Source organism: Schistosoma haematobium, chromosome 1, assembly GCF_000699445.3.
Source record: "Schistosoma haematobium chromosome 1, whole genome shotgun sequence".
Lineage (NCBI taxonomy): Eukaryota > Metazoa > Platyhelminthes > Trematoda > Strigeidida > Schistosomatidae > Schistosoma > Schistosoma haematobium.
In genome coordinates, this window is record NC_067196.1 from 51073184 (window position 1) to 51093506 (window position 20323).

Below are 20323 nucleotides of genomic sequence, written 5' to 3' on the forward strand. Positions count from 1 at the left end.
GCTGCCTGATGAATTGGATCCCCTGTCACCCAGTTTCACAGTCAGAGGCGTTACCACTGAGCTACTGAATTATTTATATAAGATTTTTCTGTAGCTGGAATTACAAACACTAGCTTTCAGAAATACAGAAAGAACTAATAAACAGAAACTCTATGCATGGATAATAAAAATGAGAAAAGTGGACGGATCATTGAAGAAAATTATGAGTTATGAAGAAATCATAGTGTAATGCTAAATTAGCTGTTAGGAGAATTTCACTAAAATGAAATACTCCTGAGAACGAAATGCTTTTGTCTGTTGAATTTATTTGCAGAATATGTATAATCATATTAAAGTATAATTGAAATGCCGACATGATTTGTGAAAAGAATCTACATATAGACATGAAAAAATTCACCAGCTAATGAAATAAATAAATGATCTGTTAAATATATATGTGAAGTGAGTTTCTAATGTGGTTATTTATAAATAAAATTAAACAAACAATTAATCACAATGCTTTCAAAATTAATGGACTGTGTCTCTTTAGCTGCATTCGATGAAAATTTGTAGTGTCAGTTACTATGCTAAGTACATATAACTTATTCTAGCTTCTGAACAGGCCAATTTATCCATTCTTCTTGAGTCACGTTTTGACCTTGTTAATTATTCGCTTATCAACCCTGTTTTTATATAAGCGTATGTGTGTGTACATCTTATATTAATCATCATATGTCTGCAGCTTATTTTTGTGTGACTATAAGTATTGATTAACGATTGATTGGATGAAGTTGGCTTATATGTCTTCTCCAGTGCGCGTCGTTTCACTTCACATTCTTCGTTTCTTTCGCTGACCGCCTGTCTCGATCAACGAGTGTATAAAATATACGTATTCAAACATCCATTCTCGCACTCGACTTTTTTAATTCCGTTATTCACCAACGCGATTTAAGTCGATGATTATATACGAGGATTGACATGTACATTTCAATAACATTCATACGACCCAATTGGAGTCACATCCCGGGTAACTAAAAATTAAATTGATGATTTCCCCAACAAATCAATGTAAGAACACACCCAGTAGCTGTTATTCACGATTCCCGGTCCTGTTTTCTGATAACTATGATCACAGTTCATCGAATTGAAGTTATATTTTTAAATACAACTGAAAGACAACATAGATTACGTTTTATAAACCTAGAAATATAACGATTCGCAACCAAATATTGTTGGATGTATAACTGCTCATAACATTTGGTGTTATTTATTTATTTACAAGTTATGTTAGGGTGTTATAAATTATACTTTTGTATTCATATCTTAATGATATCTGTTATAACTGAGCTAAGTAACCAATAACTTGACAAAATATCTATATACCACTATAATATTCAACTTGATCAAATGCGGACAATTCAAAAGAATTTTTTGAAAGTATAATAGTATCGCTAGAACAGTTGGGATATTAACAGAAACAACATATTCTTCTCATTATGTAATCCTATTAATAGTTTTATGGAGGTTTGTTTCGGATACTTTGGTTTCATTGGTAAAAAACAATCTGAAAGATTTCTACAGAATAACACACATACACGTTAAATGTTTCAAAAGTCTACTTCCTACGTTTCTGTATATATTATAATAGGAAGTTGTTTTCTAATGTATTACATAAACATATTGTTTACATTTAAGGAAGAGACCATCATTGATATTACTTGGTTACCAGGACCGAAGTAGATGAGGATAGGCCCGAACCTGTAACAAATATCATGAATTATATCTAGTTTTTTTTAGGATGGGACTGACATTTCGGTAAAATTAGAAAGACTGAATTAAAACCTTCGTGAAGATTAAGTTAAATTCATTGAGAACTAGACATCAATTTAACTATAATAGAATGTGTTATACAATGATTTAACCGTTAGCACTATACCTTGTATCAAAGGAAACTCTCATTTAATGCATAAAAGGTAAAGAGATATCGTTAAAATACTGTAACATTACATACTTGATGAATGTGATATGGCTACTTAGGCAATAAACATCTATCCCAAGCTCTTCGTTGTTCATGACTGACACACTGAACAAAACGATATATCGAAAGTAGAACTAACACTACTTACCCTAAAATTCATTAACCGTTATAAAAACATCAACCAGTTAATATATCACATGAAATAGATTTAATTCTTTCAAAATACACCTCTATTAATATTTTTCTTCTTCTCAAGAACAAAATTATAAGGAGCAAGTTGAATGATCAAACAAACATAATAATAATAATTACTGGTTTAATAAATATATAATGTTTGCAACAATTTCAACAAAAGTATAATCAAATCATACATTTATTCTATTCTTTCTGGTTATTTCTTTTTACATGAAGCAGATATCATTTGATTATGATTATTTTTTGTAACTAAAAATAAATATGTGTAAACAGCAAACAGAAAAATTAATCCATGTTAATTTAATTTCGTAAATAAAACTAAAATTTAAAAAGTCATATCAATTAAAGCAAACCACATGGCAAGAAGCATAATAAAAATTACAAATATGAAGACTGGCGGGGAACGGTAAAGGAAATAAGAGAGGGACTACAGGTTGTGTTTTTTTTTTAAATAATAGGAACAACAAAGCAAGTAACTATGATATTCTTAATAATAAACTTAAATGGAAATTCTTTCACTTCAAAACAAAGCCAATAGGTTTTTTTAAAATAATCTTTACGGTTTTTATAGTTTACTGACACATTTTATTCAATGAGTTTTCAGATTACATAGAGTTGAGGTGGGGGGGGGCAGGGTAATAGAAAAATAAGAAAAATTCAGCATATTCTGAAACTAATGATCAATGGAAGAGGGGAGGCGAGAAACAAGGAACAAAACACAATTTAATTGATATAAACATGCAAAATAAATCGCACATAGTTCATCAGACAACTGGTAGTAACAGAACCGGAAAGAGTTGTTGCTTAGACAAAAAAAATAATCAGTACTGTACCGAGACAGAAAAAAACAACACTAATGATAACAACAAAGGGAGAGAGTAAGAGTATTAACGATATTATTACCGTAAAATTAATTTGTTTTACCTAACGCAAGTTTTATGTGAAGGGTCAATAAGCGTTAGACAAATTCAACATAAATATGTAAAGAAACAGCACTACACTTAAAGAAAGTCACATTAATTAAACGTAGGAGAAATGAAAAGAGTAAAATCGATTTTCACATGACAAAATTGTTTTATATACAAATAATAATTATTACTTAGTATATGAGACAAACGGATAGATAAGTGAACAGAATATATAATAATAGGGAATAAAAGTCAGATCAAGCTGGAAAATCAGTATGATTAAGGTAGATGATGTAAGAAAGTGAGAGAGAGAGAGAGAAAGTGTTAGAAAAAGTCAATGATAATAGACATATGAGCAACAACTATCATAGAAAAAAATCTTTATAATGATTAACTACAAGGTAAACAAATTAATTAAATTGTACAAGTATTATGAATGAGATTGGAGCGACAAAAAAAACACAACAAAACAACAACTTTTTTGAAAGACATTAACTTATTAACCTGTGTGAATAAAGGGAAATAACAAATCACTAAAGAAAAAAAACAATGACATTGCATGAAAAAACAAAGGGTTATTAGATAAATGTATGGTGCATAGTAATTTTACCATACTGCTCTATAAACACATACAACACACAGAAAAATAACAACAAATAGTTTGAGCCAAAAGTGGTAACAATGAAATTCGAATTAATTGAACGAATGAAACTCAATTAGTTTGTATAGTCAATGCAAGATTAAAAAAGAAATTCACATAGACAAATAAATAAATAGACTGGTAAGAATGACGGTTATGATCAAGGGGAAAAGGTTTGAAAAGCTAAATACTACCAAAGAGAAAGTATAATAAATATGTATATTATTGAAAGTACAGAGGATTGAAGCTATTATTTGAAAAAATTTCTAACAAAGGCATTATATATATATTGGCAAATAAATGACTTTTTGAGAAATAAAATAGGTTTACAAGAACAAAGAAATGGTTTTTTTTACACAATGTAATCATTTATTACACAGCTTGGCACATAGGACAGTAATATAGTGTTAAAAGGGATATAATGCAGCGAGAGAGTAGGAAATTGGACCCATCAATGGGTTTTGCATCCATTCTTTCTCTGTACGATTGTATATTTTATGGAGATATGCAGATGAAGTTGACAGGATGATTGATAATTCTTTTAAAAAAAAAAGGAAAAGAAATTAAGAGGACCAATTACTAAATATAGAAGGATTTCAGTGCTAAGTAGTTAACGATCATTTTTGGTGACAATTCGGCAATTTACTTAATAATAACATAAATGTATAGAAAATTTCAATTTAGTTTATTTTACATATTGATTATAAAGTTGAAACTATTTTACAAATTAAAATTAAATCCTTTAAATACAATAACTTCATTAGAATAAGAAATACATTGTATACCTGTAGATTTTTTAGGTGTATTTTTTTGTTTCTATATATTCCATTATAGTTTCTCGATTAATCAGAAACATTAAAAGTGACAATAATATCGGTTGGTTGAGTAAATAAACTTCACCAACACGGAATTTAGTCAATTTGAAAAACAGAAGACATTTGTTGGTACTGTTGTCCAGCTACAATAATGTATGCAGTCTCTTCCTAACCAAGATGGAGATAAATCTATCAAGTGTGTATTAATTTTTATGATGTTGATAACAGATATCTGTCAGAGTATAATGCTGACAAATTAAACTAATATATGACATAAACACGGAAAAACAAACCGCAATAGTTGTAAATGGGCGACTTAAACACTAGAGGTCTATTACCTAACATTACCACGATGATTATATATATATATATATATATATATATAGCCTGCCTTAAGATTCGATCCTAAGGAACATATAATGAACAGAACTGTATTTCATTAATATATCTATATATACCACAAGTTCTTATTTTTATTGTCAGCAACTTATTGTTATATATGATATCGAGTAAATCTTGAAAAACTTTTATAATCGTTGTAAACATTTGTTTAAACTTACGTAAATATCAATTCAACTGAATACGTGCATTAACAGATATTTCATTGAAGAAGCAGAAGAAAAAAGAAACGGAAAAATCTGTTTCACACAAATAACTGTCATGAATGATAAGTGGAATACAATTTGAAAAGTATCTCCCGCGAAATCTGAAAGTATAAACATGTCTACTTTCATAATCTCATAGTAAATAAAGGGATAATTGGAAATCAATGTATTTCTTTTTGTACATTCTGAATATAAAATTCATCGATGTCGAAAGTCGACTATTATAATTACAATAATAATAATAGTCATAAGGAAACAATTTTAATTGAATGAAACAAGTTTCATTGTGTTTAGAGCCTAAAATATATGTATACATAAAAAAAACTTAGTGATTACCAGAAAAACTTGGAATAAACATTATTAAAAACTAGTGAAAAAGTTTACAGGAAGAAAAACATTATTTAGCACATTACATTGGTGTCGATAATTTAATAAACACAAGCCGATCAACATACAGATAACTCTACAAAAAATTTAAGTTTTGTAAAGAAGAAAAAACACGGGAATGTTTAATTGAGATCAGGAAAGTCAAGTAAAACGTCTTTCTTAATTGTGAGTCAATTATAATTAAGGTAGAGGCTGGTATTAGCGTGCTTTAGCCCAAGGTGTTATACTACGTCAGCACAACGAGATGAAAGTAACAAGATAAATACTGATGAAGTCAAAATAAATAATAATGATATCATCAATAATAATAAGATTAAGTAGTGAAAACACGGCTCCATAAAGAAGGAAATAAAGGTACACATGGACGACGGAAGGAGAAAAGCAATACTGTGATCGAATCTGAGTTACATCAGTCAACACCTTCAACCACTGGTCGCACAGATCAGAACCAGGAAGTTTGCACCTACAAACATGTTTCAGTCAAATAGTTGGCGATCCCATGAGTTGAGAAAACGGCTTGGATTATCCTGTACTGTTTTTTTTTTCCAAACCACTCCTACTCTAGTTAACACTGAACATTAGGCAAGTATTAGACACCAAGGTAAAACCATATAGCCAGTAGATGCATATTTAAAGTGAACCGAGAAAACTACACAGCCCACCAATAATATACTGAGTAGACACAGAGTCACATGGGCTATCATCAGACTCTAATTTTTATCATTGATCAAATATCTATTGTAATTAAAAGTCATAATTTCTTGGTTACATATTCTGCACTTAACTGAGTTCGAATTTCCAAGATAAACAGCCTCGTTTCAAAATTGATTGTCATAGTCAGGTGATGTCAGTATTTTAAGAAACAAGTATAATATTATGGCACCTTCGAATTATGAAACTTATATATTACTCTTATAATTACTTGACATAATCTTTTGGAGTTAACGTTTCATCGGGATTGATAAACCAATAGATACAATGAGGGAATGAGATAATCTATACGACAATTACGGGCAAACGAGTAAAACTAAAAGAATTAATTTTTTGCAGTTATAACAAAACAATAGTAATATCGTCCTAAGATAAGGATAATTCTATATTTTTTTCTTTTGATTGTTTATAAACAGTGACTTCTAAGACAATCAATCTTTCCGAAGAGGGAAGACACGTACGTTATTTGTCCAAAAAACTAGAACTAAGATTATGAAATTATATTTTATAAATATTTTAGTAAATTAATTTTATAGTGATCATTTATAAAAATACGCTTGTCGAATCCTATTTTTTTTGTTTAGAGCATCCATAAGATTCCTCCAAAAAGAGACTATTCAGATGTTTTTCGTTTCATAATTTTTAAAAACCTAAATGTTTTGTCAAACTTGTGCGTGCATATAATTTTCTTGGAGTTAATTCATTAGCGACTCACTCAAAACAGTGAATCGGCTATCGAAAAGCATAAAAAATCACATACATTTGGTGTTTTAATCAAATACGGAGGTCAAAAATCATTTGGAAATAGATTAGTTTTACAGTACTTACGATCTTGTCTGAAAGTCTATTTTTGTAATTCTTAAGTGTTCGTCCGAATTTTTATCAGTAATGTTAGAATATTAGTTCACATATTCACTGAACACAACACGTATCTATTTTATCATTATTTCTTTTAACTGCCATAACTTGTCAACGAAAAATTATTGTTACATATATAATGTAAATTCATTTTGTGAATATCGGTTTACAACAAAATTTACCCGTGGAGATCAAATATTTACTTCAATTTAGTAAGTGTCTAGAATCGCCATTTTATGTCTAAGAAAACGAGAATGATAGATTGCATTGAATTATATAACTCTAACTAATTTAAACAGAAAAATACTCGCCAACAAATAGTAATCGTTTTTTGAAATATAAAAGAGTTAACTAAAAGGAAATCGACATTACGATTAAATTGGCACCAGCATGCGAATCACTTTGATAAAAAAGGAAAAAGCAAACTGCAATTATGTACTACATAATGAAAACTTACTTTTCAAGCGAATTTTAAAAACAAACTTTGTTTATGTAAAAGTCCAATTTACTGAAAAACAGCTCGTGTATTTTTGGACTACTAAGTAAGCAACGCCTCGGTTAGGATGAATAGGGTACTAAGTGAGGATGGCAAACCGATTTATAAGGTGGTAAGTCTTCAGTGACTGAGGTGGTTGGGGCATGTGTTACATATTCCAGACCACCAACTACCGCAACGGGTGACATTCTCTGGTGTTGAAGTAGGTTTAAAGAAAGCTAGGGACGGTCCAGGTGAGACGTGGCAAGTGAACTTAGCCAAGCCAATAGATGTAGACTATCTGGTTGGGATAGGTGTGATTATCGTAACCAATTGTTAGAGACTTTGAACGAAATGGCTCGAATTCGCTTAGAATGGCACAGGTACATCCATTCTTCGTCTTCCTCAAATTCTGAGCTTCCGAATTCCTTAAAATTTTTCTTATTTCAGCAATTTGTATTTTCTCGAATCGCATCTTTGATGTATAATCTAATCTACTGCCTAATTCTGTTACTAATAATACTATTCTAGTGTTATTTTTGACAATTCCATCTCGCTATGCTGAAGTGGCATGGGAACTTGGACCGATGAACAGACATAACAATATCTATGTTGCATTTGACTGATTAACTGATTGAAACGTCCAGCTATTCTGATTATAAAGGAAGTGACCATGAAAAACGCATGACTCAATGAGTATGTACACAAGTAATGATTACTTTGAGCTAAAAAAGACGATTATGTCCTGATTAGATTATACAGCAGGACCGTTTAGGAATACTGCAATAAGCAACGAATAAGGGGATAAGTGGGACTTAGTGTGTCGAATACCCCGTATAAATGAAAATTTCCGGTAGACTACTTTCATTGTAAAGAGATATCAGAAGTAACACACAAAAGTAAGAAACTTATCCCAGTTTATAAATGTTTACTGTTGAAAACAGTTGATTAACTCAAATGTAAATTGTTGTCTCGAAACTTGTTATAGGAGGGGGGAGTTGAGGTAGTTGAACAACTTCAGCATTTCACTTACGAAAAACTTACTTTTGTCTTGCCAAATTACATCACCTCTGAGTTTATCTGTCCATTAAGGAGCAAATCGGTTTATTTCTATTACTGATTATGAGATATCAACACTTTAAAGTTAAAAAATATGTGTAATTACCTACATTTTGAATAGAAATATATTTTTTGCATATACAATGGGATCATCAAAAATAAGTATTGTTAGGGTTAGGGTGTTAAAGTGATATAATGAAGTGACAAAGCGATTGACAAGACTATGAGACATCTATCCCGATCTCATATCAACAAGACTTGAATAATCTAATTCATGATTATGCATACCAACTTCATTTTAATGTAATGAATCAACGCAATTAAACGCTTAATATTAACCTTACAAAAGAATTGGCATTTTAAAACCACGTAAGATTACATACAAGACTATAAAAAACCAATATGCAGAAACCATGCATTAAATGTTAAAATAGGGAAAATTGAAAAAAATACACAGAAATAATAATATTTAAGTGTGGAACAATTGAATCAAACATAAATTTTAAAATTTTCACTAGAGGCCTCTTAAAAATGCACTTTTCTTTATAAAAAATAAACAAACATTACAGAAGACGACAACTTCATTTGTGAAAATGCATGCAAACAAAATTTCGTTCTTTTTTCACAACAGACAACAGAACGATGTGCATTGATTGTCAGCTTACCCCTAAATATCACCAATAGGTCTATTTTATTCAAGATGAACAGTATTGCTCGAACCTACAATAATGAAGCAGTAAGTAAGGAAGTAGTGAACACGTGTTTTGAATAAATGTATTGGAATTACAGGGATGTTATAAATAACAAGTTTATGGTATACACCTATGATGAATAAGATTACATACATATGTACATTTACATGAAAACTAATCAAGTAAATAATGAAAACATTTTTTTAACAAGTAATAGGTTGTTAACTTTCGAATAAAAACAAGAAAATCATTGAAAGTAGGGAAGACTGCACAGCTGTTTCACTCAAGTACAGAACTACTCAACAATGAATATAAAGAGAAAAAAAATGAAATTTTGAAGACAACAAATTGTTTTGAATTTTAAGGTCTCACTGTGAAAACCAAATCCCTGAGTTCAATATCAGGTGGAGTTGAAGATGTGCATTATTAAAGTTTCATACTAAGACGAAACAACTAGTTTTGGTTTTCAGAGGCTTCCTAACTTAACTTAGTACATGAATTAAAGCTAGAAAATGAACAATCACTATAACCCTCTTAACTAATAAAACAAAAATTAGTATGAAGGTCACAGTGAGAACAATAAGTGTGTGAATATAAATACTGAAGTGAATTGATATGAGATTTTACTATAAGTAGATGGATATATGACATAATTTGTAATTATGAAGTAGGAAGACAACTAAGGACTAAAATAGCTAATTTATCCAAAATATAATAATAAACAGCTAACTTACTTTCATCTTTGAATACACTAACACCCAGATCTCCTATTTTACCAGAAGTAATAGAAGGGGTAGGATTAATTGAAGTTGACATATTATTGGGACTCTGAGACTGAACAATTAACTCTGTAGACAGATCATTTTGAGGTTTTAGTGATGTTGCTACAAATGGCTCTGAACATTCAATTCTGGCTTCAAATAAACGTTGTTCTGCATGTAAACGTTGTGCTACAGTATTCTCGAGTACACGTTTGCTTTCTGCAACTCGAACACCAAGTTTACGGGCTTCGGATGTATATTCCTCTAAACACCCTTGACTTAAGTGACGTAGATCTAAATTTTATATTATACCGGTGAAAACAATGAAAGATGTCAGCAATTCTAGTTACATTATATATAGATACATTAGTTCAAGTTCACTTAAAATATGAAAAAATACTTTCAGTTACTACAATAGAGACAATTCATTTTTCGCAATAATATTTCAACAAGCTCATTAACCAGAAGGAGCATAAAACTTTGGGAAAAAACCTTCAGTGAAAAAGCAATAACTTATCACAACAAAAACCTGTTCAGTAATATTGAAGTCAACCAAGGTATCAGATTGGACACAAATGCTGTTCATATTCTATTGACACGACAATTAGGCTTAATGGAGGAGAATTATGTCATAAGTCAGGATTAAATTATTGTTTTAGTCATTTCAACAAATTTTCATATAAAGCAATATATTTTCGATACGGAACAATAAATGAACAAGTAAAGTGTAGAACTTACTATCCAGTTTAGTACCGAACCCTGAAGGAGTCTGAAGGGATCGTCTATAATAAGGGTTCATAAAAAAAGAGAAAAACAGTAGAATACTAATAATTATATCATACGTTGGATGTAGGTCTCGTTTACCATCGAATTTTACTTAAAACTACAATTGATACCAATGTACCTTCATATAAACAAAACAGTATAAAATAAATGTGTTCGTGACAGAACTCTGCTTGATCAAAAGAAATTAATAATACATAGAGGACTATTCAGAAGTATATTAGCCCGTTGATTAGCAGATGAACCTCTTAAATATGCTACAAGCGACAGGATCGTGGCAGAAGTCAACGCAGCTTTCGAAATCTCTCCCGAAATTTTGTCACACAACAACATAGAAGAGCTGATGAAACTTTCAAAACGAGTGAAGTGGTCTGTCCAGTACCAATACGCTTATTTTCTACATGAAGATTATTAATAATAGTGCTAAGATGCCTATATCCATGGTAAAGACAGGTTTGAACCTGGGATTCAACAGTTAAAAATATAATATAATATAATTAACTAGATAAATCCACCAAATTTCCATTGAATAATGAGTATCATAGGGAAAGAAAACAGAGATAAATAATTGCTTGTACTATTAATACATGAAATCAAATCGAAAAAAGTTACATACTGTAGAGATGATTACGCATCCAAATGTTAATGAATATTTAAAAAATTAAACTACTCGGTAAACTATAAAACAATAAATTTAACTCACAAAATTGAACTAGTAACACTTAATAAATGTCCTTCAGTTTCATTATGTTCTACATCTGATGCAACTGTTTGATCTTCACTGAAATCTGATTTAATTCTTAATGTGGATAAATTATCTGTTGTTGTACTCAATTCGTTGAGTAGGCCACCAGATGATATTCTAGAAATACTTGTTACTGAAGACGACCAATTACTAGTCGGGATTGAAGTGAAACGTGGTCTGGACATAATGATGTCAGAAGGTCGATCAGATTCTGGTCCAGGTATTTCAGCTGTTTCTAAATCCATGTCAGATGGTGGAGGTGGTAGGCTTGCAGCAGCAGTTAATAATTCAGCGACCAACGGTTGAACGTCACCTTGAAGCAGTAGAAAAAATAGGGGGTAATGATATTCATATTTATGATAGACAAGTAGTTTCCATGTTAGTACAATTACACTATACGCTTTAAACGTCAACGAGAACAAAATTAACTAATAATATGCTTAACTTTAAGTTCTTTCTGATAGGATTTATATAAACATTCTGATAATAATTCATTGTAAATAACCCGAAAGCACTCTCGAAACATAAAATCAAATGTACGGAGAAAGATATAAAAAATCAACCTTTGTTACATTAAATTAAAGTTGAATACCATCATAAAGTAAGAATATTTTTATGGAGTTATACTTTAACGGACATAACACAATAATAGCACAAGTTAGACTTTTCCTTCCTTTCTTTCTTTTTCTCTCTCTCTCTCTCTCTCTCTCTCTATATATATATATATATATATATATATATATATATATATATATATATCCAGTACATATAAATTGTAAACAAGTGATCCTGATCATATGAAGTTACTGGATTCTATTTCTCGTTAAATTGTACGTGAATAACCACTTGAAAAGTCCTAAACCGCGACGACCACATATGTCTAGTATATTTCATTCAAAATTATGTTTAACGAAAGCAAAAGAGATGGAAAAGGCGGCGGCTATAGGGAACACAAGACAGCTCTACAGACTAATAAAAGAAACTGGAATTAATAAGTCAAGTGTAAGTCAGACTATTTCGGAAAAAGACGACACCCTCATCTGCTCTCAGTCCAGACCTTTAGAACGATGGGCGGAACATTTCAGAGAACAGTTCAACTGGCCTTCAGCTACTCTACAACTACCCTCCATTCTCAGACAGTGTGAATGGAACATTGAAGTAGGTCCCTCAACTCTAGCAGAAGTTCAAAAGGCTATAGTTAATCTGAAACGAGGAAGGGCAGCTGGTCCAGATGGATTGGCTCCAGAGGTCTTTAAGGATGGTGGTCCAATTTTAGCGATTAGGTTGACTAATATTTTAGCTAAGATCTGGGAGTTAGACGTTATCCCAACTAACTGGTCACAATCACTTATCGTCCCAATATATAACAGAGGGTTAAAATCATCCTGTGACAACCATAGAGGGATTAGTTTAACTAATATAGTATCTAAAATACTAGCCTCGATAATTATCGGACGCCTAACTAAGACTCGTGAACTGCAAACACGAGAGAATCAAGCTGGCTTCAGACCTGGTCGTGGCCGCATCGACCACATATTCACCATTCGTCAGGTTCTGGAACATAGGCATACTTATCGGCGTCCGACAATGGTGGTCTTTCTTGACTTGAAAGCAGCATTTGACTCGGTAGACCGCGAGATTCTGTGGCAGTGTCTATCATTGAAAGACGTACCTCAGAAGTACATAAACCTTGTGAAGGCTATTTACTCGAACACTACTAGTCCAGTCAGAGCTTATGGCGAACTGTCATCTGCTTTTGCAACCTCAAGTGATGTCCGTCAAGGCTGTCCACTTTCTCCATTCTGTTTCAATTTACGGCAGCGAAACATGGTCATTAAGAGTAGAAGACACTCGTAAGCTACTAATATTTGACCACAGATGCCTCAGAAATATTGCTGGCGTCTGCTGGGATCACCAGGTAAGTAATAGTGAGGTTAGACGCAGGGTATTAGGGAATGATAGTAAACCAGTTGATGAGGTTGTGAATGTTCATCGACTGAGATGGTTGGGCCACGTGTTACGTATACCTGAACACCGATTACCACGACGTGCAATGCTAACCGGCGTTCGGGATGGTTGGAAGAAAGTTAGGGGCGGCCAAATCAAAACGTGGCATCAGTGCTTGAAGTCACTAACTTCTAGTCTGAGCCATGTTGGGAGATGTAGACTACTTGGTTGGGGTAGGCGTGACTATCGTAACCAATGATTGGAGACTCTTGGTGACATGGCTCAGAATCGATCACAATGGCGTCGGTGTATACACTCTCTGTCTTCCCTTAAACTAAGAGATTAAAATTGCTTCATATCTTCCTTTCTACGAACTAATTCATTCTTCCTGTACTATATCCTTATTGCAATCTTTCTTTTACATATTACCACCTCTGAATTACCTACTTTATGAATCCGGTGTCCATCTTGTTGTGTCAATGAGGTATGGCAACTTGGACCGATGCATACATGTGCCTGGTCCTACGTTGTAGCTGACTGACTGACTGACTCAACAAATGAGGATATACTTTGGTATAACAATACAGACTGCAGACAAATTATTTCTATATATGTATATATGCCCACCAAATACAGTAAAGGGTGTGGAGAGTCCGCTCTCCTCGAAACGCTCTCACATGACCACGCGTATACAACCACTACTAAGGAAGTCCTAATCACTGCCTTCTCGAGGTAAGGGTGTTGCTTACGAAATTAAAAGAACGAAAAGCCAAAATCCGGAGCTTTAATCGAGTTGGTAGGTACGGAGGATCCACCTAGTCGAGTTAGAAAACCTTATTTCCAAGCAAACGGTGGACATGGGTTCCAGGGTTATTAAGCAACAAATAGAGTATGAACCTTGTCTTGGCCATCGGTTACCGCATCTCCTTACGTTGGCTCAATTGCCTTGTGGATTAAACCACTAAGCCAAAGGCTCGGAGAATGGTCCCCTAAAAAAACCACCTGCCTCGGTTTGGGCACCCGAGCGATATTCCAGCCGTCATACAAATCAAATGATAAAGTGTGGCGCGTATATATTTGGTGCCGCCGCGTACCAACGTTTATGTGTTTGAATATGTAAATAAATAAATTTTAGGTATAATACACATTGAAGTTCTTGCATAAAGTATGTTGGAAATGTAGAACATTATTTATGTAGTGTATAAAAAAAGTATAAATCTGGCATTGTTAGTCATTCCATCATCTATTTGAACCATAGAAATAGGGAAAAAACGTGTTCTAATGAAAGGAATAATATTTTATAGATTGCTCTAGTTTTTTCTCACTTGAGTTATATGTATATATATTTTTTTCTACATATTCTTTCTATGACCTTTACAGTGTATTCTTTAAACAAAACGGACAAGGTATTTTGTCTGGCCAGAAAAAACATCCAGTTTTAATTAGGTCAAATGCTGAGCAAAATACTTGGCAGCTATAAAATTCAATCAGTTAGTCAGTCATAAAAGCAACGAAGCACCTGGGACAAATGCATATCGCTTAAAGATGTCACGCCATACTAGTAAGACGAGATGAAATTATCAAGAATTCCAAAGTAGTAGAGGTAGTAACAGTATCATCAGTGGTGGTGCACATAGACAATTGATTCGAAAAAGGATGAATTCGTGAGATAGAAAAGTATAAGCATTTTAAAATAAAGACTGAATGCGTTTGCGCCACTGCAACTGGTTCCGAACCATGTTATCTAACGTCTCTTCCAACCATTGGTTACAGCGAACACGCAGACCCCAGCCAGGTAGGTTTATTCTATGCTTACTATCACAATTGTCCGACAATCACTGACTTCATGAACTTATTTCAAATCTTGGTTTGACCGCCTATAACTTTCTTCTAATCTATTCGTACGTTTGCAAAAATAAGGTATTTACAGTTTTTCATAATTGTGTTTTTGTTACCTTCTAATCGTCCCGGTTGCTGAATTGAATCCTCAGAATCTATTGTTGAACTATCACATATTGTAGAATTATTCTTACTATTAACATCAATTTCAGGTGTTAAATCTTCTGTTGAATCTGGTGGGACAGAGCAACCACTTTCTAGCCCTAAATCTGGTGAAAATATCCACGCGTGATATTTGATCACAGTTTCAACAAGCTACAAGCAAAACAGAAAAGAAATTAAACATAAAAATAGTTAATAAAGAGATCAGTTTGATTATGGAATTACAACAAAATAATGAACATGTTTTGTAACGATGTTGATAATAGTAATAAAAGTAATAACATGAGGGTATATTCATTCAGCATTACTTTAATAAACTAATGAAATTCATTAACAGGTGTGCAAATGTAAAAGTTTCTGTTAGGATATCATTAATTCTCTTTCTCACCCTCTCTCTCTCTCTTGTTCCTTTCCTCTTTCTATCTATCTGCAATTATTCAGTAATTCATTCTATCCTACTTTAAATGAGTAAGGTTTAAGTAATCCATGAAATGATTAACGATAGAAAAGTCAATTAAATTATAAATGATATACACGACAGTTAACTTTCGTGTGATGTGTGTGTGTACTTCAAAAAAAAAACTGAAGAAACCATATAAATCTTAGGTTAAATATAAACGACATTTTTGTCATAACTTGAATATTTACGACGTTCTTCAAAATAATTATCAATTAATCACTTATGTAACAATATATAATCTTCATCCTATTTTTTTTATGGATTGCTTTATAAACAAAATTGCATAGCTTGAGTAAATGACATCATCGAAGAGAAATGTTTCTCTGCTAAATTTTTTTTGAGAGGAGAAATATCAATCACTAGCCTAATTGCATAATTAACTCAATTACAGAAAAGAAAAGACTGAAGTGGTGAAGCTGCCCCTTTCTATTCAATAATACATTAATTCACAAATCTATGATGATCGCGTTTATTTTTTACAAAGTACAAAAACAAAAAAAAAATGATAATTTGTTCTATCTTTAAAAAGCAAACAGAATACGGTAACTGCTTTGTGAAATCAAACTGCATCACGAAGAAAGCGCTAGCTTGGAATTCTGAAGGTAAATGGAAAAGAGGAAGACCAAGGAACACACTGCGTCGAGAATTCGAAGCAGACATACAAACGATGAATAGCAACTGGAAACAAGTGGAAAGGATTGGCCAGGAGAGAGTTCGATGAAAAACGCTGGTGGGCAGCCTACGTTCCTCCATGAGGGGTAACAGGTGTAAGTTTGTGATTTATGAAATGTGTAAAATTTAAATAACCATTTACTTCATATTATTTCTAACAACTATTTAACTGACTATAAATTATCACGATAACAATCTTTAAAGTGTTTTGTTTTTCCTTTTAAACAAAACTACGTATTGTTTACTAGTCGTGATAAACTAAACACTTAATTGTCAGATAATCTGAAAACTTATTCATGTACTAAAATATTACTGTTTTTTCTTAGTTTCGACAGTTCATTCAACAATAGAAAAAATCATATTGAAATACGACATTTCACTGATGTCATGATTGTAATTTTTCCATGCTAATAACATATATATGACAATTTGACTTTTTAAGCTATGTATCTCTATCTATTCAAGAGACCACATTCACTCTCAGTTTAACACACTATACACAAGCATAGATATACATATAATGAATATAATAGTCAAACTTAAACAAATGATTAATACAAGAATATTCTCACTGACATTGTTAAATTATTATAAAATAATTTCTTACATTAAACGTATACGTAGAAACAAATGCGTGCTGAATATACTGCTTACCATAATTTTATATTTAGAATCACTCATTAGTAATTCAGGCGAATCTTCACATGGTTGTACAAGATTTGGTGCAAATACTAACGCTAAATTATATGCTGTCATTTTATTCACTCCTTCACGAGCACTAACACGAGCTAAATGAGTAACAAGATAACGAAGTGTAGCTCTATGTGCTCTATACTCTGGATGACATGGATAACATTCCATAATACTTAATAAACGTTGAATAGATAGAAGACGTTTTTCACGTTGTGGTAAGCGACACGCAGCCAGAAAATCTGGATACATAACTATATGTACGCCAACAAGGAGGAAAAAATTGAAAGTGAGAAAAACGTCAGTGATACTGTCAACTAATAAAGTATATGAATGTTATTAATTGAGTTAAGACATAAATGGCCAGAGTACTAGTGAAGTGAAACAACTTTTAAAATAACAGTTTAAATGAGAAAATTCGCTAAGGAAATCTAAAAATAATGAATACACAACACATACACGTAATGATTAATTAGTTAGTAACAATCAATAACAAGATGTAGTGGCAATAATAGATCATCATTACGTCAATTTAAAACCATGATGAGATAAACATTGAGATGATTTCGTGATCGATTCTTAGTTATTGAGTAGGGAAAGCATAATGGTAGGATTACATTATTTTCTGTTTGCCAAAATATACTACTATTATTACTAACCCACCGGAACTTAAACTATATTACCTTTAGATAGGATACTGGATCGATACACTTTGCACAGACTGGATTACGTTAAACCAAATACATGATTCACGATCAAACATAGCGAACCATAGTATAGGCCAAATAACACTTAACACAGTTACAATTACTTTACACTCAGTGAGTTAAGAAAACAAATCAATAATAGGAAAGAAAATCACGTATTAAATAGTCAGTACGCTGTCTATCCGCCCATTCATCAATGCTCAGTAACCAATCATATTTTACTCTAACTAACCATATATCACGGGAATAAATTAGTTCTAAGTTTGTTTGTTTTTTTTCCTAGAAAAAAATACTACGCAAATATTGTATAACCTCAATGAAAATTTCAGAATAAATACATTGTCTACTGAATGTCACTTAGAAAATACCAACGCAAGTAACTGATAAGGACCTAACAAAATAAAACGAATTCATATTATTCTAGTTAATTCTTTGATTTTGCTCTTTTCAAGATAATAAAAAGAACTAAGAGTAAGAAATTAACTAACAATTTAAATAAATATTGATAAACATTTACGCAAAATCTGACAAGTTGAACGGATAACAAAAAAGAATGCTTATATTCTTGACAAATTCAAAAGAAGTTCTCATCGATGTTATAATAGAAATTTTATGGGTTAAAATTAATCAGTCAAAATCAACCAAGAGAAAGGAATATTGTTCAACCGTTATTATTTTAAAGTGACCTATGTAACCTAGATTATATATGACAGAGAAATATATTGTCGTAATTTTAAAAAACCTACATAAAACAAGCAAAGTGACATTGAATATGTAATTGATTAAAAATATAACATAAAAGAAGGTAAAAAAAAAAAAGAAATATATCTGCACTTATGTATATATGTATGTAAAGAATGTTAAATAAGTCACCTTTAGGAAAAAGGGAATCTGGAAGATTGCGTAGAAATGTTTTCAAAACTCCACAAACAGCATGTAAATCATTCCATTTATCTGATGTTACATCGATTGTAGTAATATCCTAGAAAAATAAGGAAAACGTCTCTGTAAACTTTTTTATATCATCATTATAATGCAAACAAAACCTTGATTTACATAGTATTTCTTATAATATATCAGCCTGTTAATCTAGTGGAATTCAGAAGAACATATGTAATCATATGAAATAACTCTAACCCAATCTAATTCACACTGTAACGTCAATAACGCTTTGACTCAGCACTCTACAATTAAGTAAACAATAAAAACCAGAAGTATTCCTAAAACTATAATTGACGATGATACATCAGAAAAAGAGTAGATATTTATGCAAAACTTAAAGCATATTTTTTAACAGTCATCTAATAAGAATATCACTTCTAAGGCTCCAAATTTAACGTTTGAAGTTTACAAATACAAAATAGTGACTTAAAATAATTGTATCATTTTCTGGTAAATTCAAGGAACATTCCGTTCCCCAACAGATATTTTCATAAATTATTAGTTTTAATTTAAACAAAACTTTGTTTTACATATCATTTATTTATAAGTTTCATGGCTGAAAACATATGTAAACATTTAAAAACATTCATTGATAGTAGGTCGAAATATGTGTAAACTGTTTAATAAATAAATAAATAATTGGGGATTAAATTCAATTAAATGAAATTTATTCACCAATCGTAGCACAACACATATCAATATTATGAACTGTTAAGTAACTTCTGATCTCTTCAAAAAACAAACACGACGTTTACAGACTTTTTATTGAAATTCACCATGTTAAATCTATGGGAGCCCTCTATAGAAGATAAATTATACGAGTATAGGGGAGTAATGCAAGAGCTCTTTCGAAACTAACTGGCCAATAAGTGAGTGATAATTTAAGGTAACCATATCACAATATAACATCAGATAATGATGAAATTTTCATGAAAATGTTATTTTAATTTTTAAGACTGAGAAATAAGATCAAATAAACACCTTCCTTCGTTGTATGATTGATTACAACCATAGAAATATTCTTTCGACAGCTCCCACTTTACAATTTTAACAGACAATTCGGAAAATATAACATCAAATATTCTAAAACATTTTACAATAATGTAACGAAATAACAATATTATAATGAGTAACAAACGCTATTAAGATCTTAATTATTAATGGAAGTTTACTGACGATTATCCAACTTACAACATATATCACAGAGTTACTTTAGCTAAACAACCATAGAAAACTAGGAAATATTTGCAGAAATCGAGTTGCCAGAGATGGATAGTTTAATCGTAAAACTTTTATTGTTATCCAAGACAACA

At 31.6% G+C, this 20323-nt stretch overlaps 1 protein-coding gene across 1 annotated transcript in view; it reads right to left on the reverse strand.

The window, feature by feature from the left end:
* Positions 1–346: 346 nt before the first annotated feature.
* The window catches only part of MS3_00001533 (uncharacterized protein), a 50416-nt gene continuing 30439 nt past the window's right edge, over positions 347–20323 (reverse strand). The window contains exons 14-23 of the mRNA XM_051209003.1: positions 18942–19050; positions 17326–17615; positions 15494–15692; positions 11550–11904; positions 10802–10845; positions 10037–10357; positions 9276–9330; positions 5076–5417; positions 2329–4238; positions 347–1147 (exon numbers count right to left, since the gene is read on the reverse strand). Coding sequence (XP_051074417.1) covers positions 9302–9330; positions 10037–10357; positions 10802–10845; positions 11550–11904; positions 15494–15692; positions 17326–17615; positions 18942–19050 — 1347 coding nt within the window. The 3' untranslated portion in view covers positions 347–1147; positions 2329–4238; positions 5076–5417; positions 9276–9301. The remainder of the gene's footprint in view (positions 1148–2328; positions 4239–5075; positions 5418–9275; positions 9331–10036; positions 10358–10801; positions 10846–11549; positions 11905–15493; positions 15693–17325; positions 17616–18941; positions 19051–20323) is intronic.